Source organism: Gekko japonicus, unplaced genomic scaffold (assembly GCF_001447785.1).
Source record: "Gekko japonicus isolate JY-2015 unplaced genomic scaffold, Gekko_japonicus_V1.1 scaffold49, whole genome shotgun sequence".
NCBI lineage: Eukaryota > Metazoa > Chordata > Lepidosauria > Squamata > Gekkonidae > Gekko > Gekko japonicus.
In genome coordinates this window covers 541,279-548,930 of record NW_015173674.1, presented here as the reverse complement: position 1 = coordinate 548,930, position 7,652 = coordinate 541,279, and the positions used below count along the sequence as shown (strand labels likewise).

Here is a 7,652-nt window from a genome sequence, read left to right as displayed (position 1 = left end):
CCCACATATACACACCAGCAAGGCCCACACAGCTCCTGGCTGCCAAGGACACCAAGGCTTCTCCCCCCATCAATGGCCATGCTGGTGAACCCTCCATGAGTCCCAGTTGTTGGGCCTGCCAAGGGTCCCTCCCCCAGTCAATGGTGGCAAGGTCTGCATGGCTCCCAGCCTACCAAGACTTCTCTCCTATCAATAGCAGTGAGCCCCATGAGGCTCCCAGCCACCAGGCTCACCAAAACTTCTTTCCCCTGTCGATGACAGTGGCAGCGAGCTAGGCGTGTCTTCTAGCTGCCAGGCCCACTGAGCTTTCTCCCCCTCGATGATGTTGGCAACCCCGCATGGCTCCTGGCCACCTCCAAGATTTTTAACTTCCCAGGGATGAAATTCACGGCCTCCCCCCTGCTTCTCCCTCAAAGTATATAAAGGGTCTCTTTAAATGCTTTGGAGGAGAAGCACGCACGCACGCGGCCTCCCCCTGCTTATGAGCCAGTTTGGTGTAGTGGTTAAGTGCGCGGACTCTAATCTGGGAGAACCGGGTTTGATTCCTCACTCCTCCACTTGCAGCTTCTGGATGACCTTCGGCAAGCCATAGTTCTGTCAGAGCTTTTCATTGTTGGTGAATTTGTGGCTTGGAGTATAGGCCCTGCTTCTCCAAAGTATTTAAAGGGCCCCTTTAAATGTTTTGAGGGAGGAGAAGAAGAGGAGGAGGAGGTTGGATTTATACCCCACCCTTCACTCGGAGTCTCAGAGCAGCTTACAAACTCCTTTCCCTTTCCCTCCCCACAACAGACACCCTGTGAGGTTGGTGGGGCTGAGAGAGCTCTGACAGAAACTGTTCTTTTTCAAGAACAATTGTGCCAGAACTATGGATTGCCCGAGGTCATCCAGCCAGATGCAAGTGGAGGAGTGGGGAATCAAACCCGGTTCTCCCAGATTAGAGTCTGCACACCCCAAACTGACTCCTGAGGAGGACGAAATCTTGTCTAGCATCCTGTCTAGAAGTCCTATCTTGCATCCTTTTGCTGGGGGCTGTAGCCAAGCCACCCTGTCAGTCAGCATCTGCAACAGGGAGGTAATAATTACTGTTACAACCCTTTTTGCATGCTAAGTGCCTTACAGTATTAATCCAATTTGGCCTCATAGTAACCCTGGAAAACAGGATATAAATATTATCATTTTATAAATGGTTAACTGAATCTAAAAGACCGTTATTTGCTCTAAGCAATCTAATAAATCATAGCTCTACATAGATGTTCACACGCCAGCCTGGCTTATATTTCAGAGGAAATTTTGATATTTCGTTACAATTGAAGTCGCAAGATTGCTGATTACTTTGCCTGTTTATGCAAAATGAAGGAGTGATTACATGCTAAAATGATCTGTTAATTGTTCCTGTCATCCCTCTCCCTGTAAAACTGTTTGGTAGGCATGAGTGATTTAATCTGCCATGATCTCAGCTTCTCTCGGCAAACCTCAGAAGCCACAATTACAAACAAACAAAAGTTCCTCTGGTTCAACAAAAAGTACTTGAGGCATGCATGAGTGAAATCATAGCTCTGCAACAGGTTCACCTGAGGGTACCAAGCACCAGCTGAAGGCCTGCACTTTGGCCTGTGCCCAGCTGTGGGCTCTCCCGCCCCTCCAGATCCTCATGCAGCTGTGGTTGCTGAACAGCTTCCTTTGATGGCACTTGGGAGGTAAACTGGTAAATGATGCAGCTGTGTGTGGGTGCCAAAGGCATAGCAAGCATGACACTTCACAGCCTTAGGCGCCAGCACACACCCAGAGGAATGAGAGCAACGCTGGGCAGAGCTGTGGACTGCAAAGATGCTCTTCTCGGCACTCCAAACAAGCCCCTTTCTATGCATCCCAAAGAAAAGTGCCATTCACATCAAGCCCGGGGACCAAGGCGATGCCCTGCTAGCTCAGAGGCTAACCAGCCCTGCTTATCAGCTTGGGGTGGCAGAGAAACCTTTGGCGGGCAGTCGGTTCAAAGTATGGGGGGGGCACACCTGATTGTAGTACAGCTGTGAAAACTCGGCCCCACTTCCCCCGTCCACAGCAGCAGCGCCCTCGCCCGGGACTGCCTCCTTCGCCCCCCCCCCTCCCAAAGGGTGGCCAGCAGCTGGCGAAGGAAGGGCCAGGCTCTCTCGCGCCGGGGCCCCCCCTGAGGACCCACCCGGACTGTCCGCGGCAGCCGTGGCGGCGAAGGGAGCTCGAGGGATGGGCGAAGCGACTCCGAGGCTGCCCTTACCTTGCGAGGCAGCCAAGGCGAACGTCAGCTGCGCCATCAGCAGCCACCGCTTCCCGGCGCGGTCCATGCCGTGCGTCCCGGAGGCAGCGAGGCACGCGGCTCGGCGCTCGGGTCCGCTCTGCCCGGCGGCGGGCGGGCGGCTCTGCGTGCGCGGATCGTGCGAGGGACTCGCCGCGGGGCTGGCCAGAAGCAGCCGGGGGGACTGCGAAACTCCGGAAATTTCACCAGCGCTGCTGCCGCCGCCGCTGCACAAACGCTGCGCGCCTCAGGCTGCAGAAGCGAAGAGCACCCCCAGGAGGTCAGAGGCGAGAGAGCGCGCTCGGAGGAGGCCCCCGGCCAGTCACCTGCTGGGACTAGTTTTATCGAGCTCTAGCGCCCAGTGACTCAATAGCCCCAGCAGTAGGAGGAGGTCAAAAGCTGTTGCTTAGGGGCGATTCCTGACTTTTCAGTATCAGCGACTATTTATCTAATGAGGGAACATCTGTTCAGGCCAGCTCCGATAGTTTGTGTGTGTGTGGGGGGAGGGGGGAATCTCGAGGGAAGGAATGTCATAATCACTGTTAATAATTCCAGAGGGGAATTACATAGCAGTCTGGGAGCATCTTAAACACTAACAGAATTTATTTCAGCCTGAGCTCTTATGAGTCACTGCTCACTCATTTCACACTCTAGCAAGGTCGTACTCAAGATCCTACAAGCTAGGCTTTGGCAGTAGGTAGATAACTCTCAGAAGTACAAGCTGGGTTTCAAAGAGGCAGAGGAACTACAGATCAGATTGCCAACATTCGCTGGATTATGGAGAAAGCAAGGGAGTACCAGAAAAACATCTACTTCTGCTTTATTGTGTGGATCACAACAAAGGATGGCAAGTCCTTAAAGAGACCAGACCACCTCACATGTCTTCTGAGAAACCTGTATGAAGGGCAAAAAGTGACAGTTAAAACTGCATATGGAACAATTGATTAGTTTAGCATAGGAAAAGGTGTACAACAAGGATGTATATTATCACCCTGCTTATATAATTTATATGCAGAGTACATCATGTGACATGCCGGCCTGGATGAATCACAAACTGGAATTAAGATTGTCAGGAAAAATATTAACAACCTCAGATATGCAGACGATACCACTCGAATGGCAGAAAGTGAAGAGGACCTAAACAGCCTCTTGCTGAGGGTGAAAGGGGAGAGCACAAAAATTGGCTTGAAACGCAACATCAAAAAAAGTAAGATTATGGCATCCGGACCCATCACTCCTTGGCAAATAGATGGGGAAGTCATGGAAGCAGTGACAGAATTCATGTTCCTGGGATCCAACATCACTGCAGATGGTGACTGCAGCCATGAAATTAAAAGACGCCTGCTCCTTGGGAGGAAAGCGATGGCAAATCTAGACAGCATAATAAAAGGTAGAGACATCACCCTGCCAACAAAAGTCCACATAGTCAAAGTGATGGTATTCCCAGTAGTAATGTATGGCTGTGAAAGTTGGACCACAAGGAAGGCCGAGCGCCAAAGAATAGATGCTTTCGAATTATGGTGCTGGTGAAGACTCTTGAGAGTCCCCTGGACTGCAAGAAGATCAAATCAGTCAATCCTAAAAGAAATCAACCCTGACTGTTCCCTGAAAGGTCAGATACTGAAGCTGAAGTTCAAATACTTTGGCCACCAAATGAGAAGGGAGCACTCACTGGAGAAGACCCTGATGCTGGGAAAGATTGAAGGTAAAAGAAGAAGGGAATGGCAAAGGATGAGATGGTTAGACAGTGTCATCGAGGCAATGAACATGAAATTAAGCAAACTCCAGAGGATGGCGGAAGACAGGGTCTGGCATGATGTGGTCCATGGGGTCAGACTCGACTGTGCAACTGAACAACAACAACAAAGCTCACAAAAGTTAATAAGTTATGGTAGTCTGTAAGGGGCTTCTGTAAAAGGTAAAGGTTTCCCTTGCTTGAAAGCCAGTCGAATCCAACTCTAGGGGCAGTGCTCATCTCTCTTTCCAAGCTTCAGAGGTTTGAGCAGACTGTTACCGATTCTACAAAAGCAGTTGTTCCACCCTTGGTCTGCCATTTCCCATGGTTGTACTGCTCAATTTCCCAATATTTGCTGATGACCGCATTTTGATCCACATGCCCCCTGATTCCCCCTGAGTCTTCTTGATCCTTATTTTTTAGGATCAAGAAGACGTGGGGGAAATTGGGGGGAGCTGTGGGTCAAAATGCAGCCATTCACCAAATAGCGGGAAATTGAGCAGTACAACTGGGGAAAACATCAGACCGAGGGCAGAACAACTGCTTTTGCGGAATCGGTCATAGTGTGCTGGCAACCATGAGACACATTCTTAAAAGCACTGGCACTTACACTGGGCGGCAGTGCCTGATATTCAAAATACTCCATGAACATGTAATTTGAAGAACAGTTTGAAATACTGGCTCCTCAGTTTTGGTTGTTTATTTTTGTTTTATTTGTTTTGTTTTGGGGGGGTTAATAGGCAGGGTTAATTTGTATGGACATTCTATTAGAACATTAGCTAATGGCTGGTCTCAAGGATGCTTGTGATCCCTTAAAACACCATAGCAGGGAATTCAGTAACTGTTATTCATCGGCAATGCAGTTAAAGATTCCAGTTTAAAGGGGTTTTTCCCCCCCAAAGAAAAATTACAGTCACAAAATGAATATTCAACATACTGTTCTTTTTTTCACTTTCAATAGTCATAATCAGTGTTCCCTCTAAGCTTCGTTAGTGTGAGTTAGCTCACAGTTTTTTAGTCTTCAGCTCACAGATTTTTGTCTTAGCTCAGGAAGGATGGCTCCAGAGCAATGTAATTTATGCAGTACCCAAATTGTTGCTCACAATTTTAATGCCAGTAGCTCACGAATTAGAATTTTTGCTCACAAGACTCCACAGCTTAGAGGGAACATTGGTCATAATAGATTTTGTTTTGAAGAGAGCAGAAACGTGACTTCAGTTTATCAGTGCTGCTGCCACAGTTTCCCCTTCTTCATCACTAAGATGCAGGAACTCTTTGTTTCTCTTCCATGTGGTCAACATTTCACTGAGTCACTGGCCTGTCTCCTACTATTCCACTCAGCAAAATCAGTAGTCTTCCTCTAGACTAAGGAGTATTCCTCTGGCTGAAGAGCCACAAGTTGGATGAAGGCTCCTTGATGTAGCTCTCATGAAAGCTCTTGGAGGACCTCTGAGGGCACTGCCCTAGCTCTTGGTTGCCACCAGCTTGGTGTCCCAACTCCCATGGGACCTCTCAAAGAGCATGCCTCATCATTCTCCTGGCTCAGTATTTTGTTAACCTATCACATCCCTTCTTTTTGTTAGGGAACACCACAGTTCCATGGTGTCTCTTATTTCTGACAGACATGTACTAATCACTAAATGACCTCTTTAACTGACTGTTGTATTCAAGGGCTGGAAGCTACCTCAGACTTTCAGAAGTAATTACTTCATGAAAAGTACCAACAGATCTATTTGGTATCTCTTATCTGAAAATAAGTCTTGTTTACTTGATGCTCCTTGATCTATCACTTACTTGATGTTCCTGACTTAATTAATTCCTTCCCTTGCCCTGTCTCTTGAATACCATCAGCAGACTTTGGCACCAGGTTTATATTTTGATGTCTTTGATGCCCTGTAGGGCCAACATTACATAGCAGTACAAAGAGATCTTAAAATGTTGGCTCACATCTGGTTCCTTTCTCCCTTTTCCTTGCATGATTCCAAGTGTATCTGTGTTTGCCCACAGGCTACTACTACAGTGTATGTAAGCATCTTGGATGAGAATGACAATGCCCCAGTGTTCCAGCAGCAGCAGTATGAAGTGACACTTGATGAAGGCCCAGGCATGCTCAATGCCATCCTTATCACCATCAGTGCAGTGGATCTGGATGAAGGACTGAATGGCACAGTTACGTATTCCATCACAGAGGGCAACATCATGGGCACCTTCCACATAAACCGCACTACGGTTAGTATGTGAGCACACCACTGCTTTCTTTGCACCACCATGCTGTGCCCCCCAGTCCACATTCCATGAGAGGCTGCCCTCACTGTTGAAAGCCAACTCTTTGTGTTTGTTTATTTCTCATTTTAGGGACAAATCCGCACAGTTAAAGAACTGGACTATGAAATAAGCCATGGGCGCTACACTCTGATAGTCACAGCCACAGACCAATGTCCAATCCCTTCGCGCCGTCTCACCTCCACCACAACGGTATGTATCTTCTGTGCAGAAAAGCATGAACCCTATGAATAGCAAGCACATCTCTAGAAGGACTTCCCAGTGTGGTAGACCCTACCGCGCTCCTCCCAAACCTTTGAGCAGAGCCTTCCTCCAGAGTAAGGAGTCATCTTCCAACTCAAGTGGCTCTTCCGTTGCAGAAAGTGCCACTTTAAGTTGGAGGAAGGTTCTGTAGGCTGAAAGAAGACTCTGTAGAGGATGGCTAGATCCACCCCAACTGCTGTTTACTGTTATCTCACTCACAGTCATACCCCTCCAACATTTTTTAATGAAAAGCAACTGTTACTGAAATTAATGCTTTCCCATTCTGTGAAGTTTGTACAGCAAAGTCATCTCTCTGCTAGTCAGTTACCAGTATTGTATACAGAGCCAGCATCAACATACCTTAGATGGGGCAGCTGCCAGGGCTCAGAGTTTCTGGCAGGGCCTAATGCTGCAGAGGCCCCCATAACCACACATTGCCTGACAGGCACAGCGGTGGTGTCCCTACCTGCACACACACCGCCCAGCTGCACGAGGGAAAGGACATATGGCCAGTGTGAAGGCTCACAAATATGCAGGGAAAGGAAACACACAAGGCTGGTGGGGATGTGGGTGGATTGGAAGACAGACACATGCAGGGGGCCTGGTGATGGTCAGAGGAGGAGAAGGGATCCCTGGGCGCTCTGCCGGGGGGCCTCCACTACCTGGAACCAGCCCAGATTGTATAATTATATATTATACCATTGCCACCGTATAAGAAAAGCAATTCAAAGGAGCCACTGTATCAGTGATTCTCAAAATGGTTATGATCAGTTTTAGAGGGGAAGTGTACTTTTTCCTGATCTGTCCTCAAGGTGCATTTTGTTTAGATCAGGACTTGGGAGTCAAAATGACAACCACTCCTTGCACTGACTCATTGTCATCCTTGGGAACCAGTAGGAGCAGTGTGGTGTAGTTGCTAAGACTGTTGAACTAGTATCCGGGAGACCAAGGTTCGAATCCCTACTCGTGCTGTGGAAACTTGCTGGATGATCTTGGGCCAGTCACACTCTCTCACCCTAACCTACCTCACAGGGTTGTTGTGAGGATAAAATGGAGGATGAGAGAATGATGTGAGCTGTTTGGGGTCCCCATGGGGGGAGAAAGGCCGGGTATAAAAGA

At 48.4% G+C, this 7,652-nt stretch overlaps 2 protein-coding genes across 3 annotated transcripts in view; one reads left to right on the top strand and one right to left on the bottom strand.

Annotated features, from left to right (window-relative positions):
- LOC107120255 (chromosome unknown open reading frame, human C10orf54) overlaps positions 1–2,444 on the bottom strand; it is a 32,684-nt gene extending 30,240 nt beyond the window's left edge. For both annotated transcript variants that reach the window (XM_015422902.1, XM_015422903.1), the window contains exon 1: positions 2,255–2,444. In XM_015422902.1, the coding sequence (XP_015278388.1) occupies positions 2,255–2,321 (67 nt within the window). In that variant the 5' untranslated portion in view covers positions 2,322–2,444. The remainder of the gene's footprint in view (positions 1–2,254) is intronic.
- Positions 1–7,652, top strand: part of CDH23 (cadherin-related 23) — a 797,360-nt gene that overhangs the window by 688,625 nt on the left and 101,083 nt on the right. The window contains exons 36-37 of the mRNA XM_015422891.1: positions 6,015–6,236; positions 6,363–6,482. Of these exons, the coding sequence (XP_015278377.1) occupies positions 6,015–6,236; positions 6,363–6,482 (342 nt within the window). The remainder of the gene's footprint in view (positions 1–6,014; positions 6,237–6,362; positions 6,483–7,652) is intronic.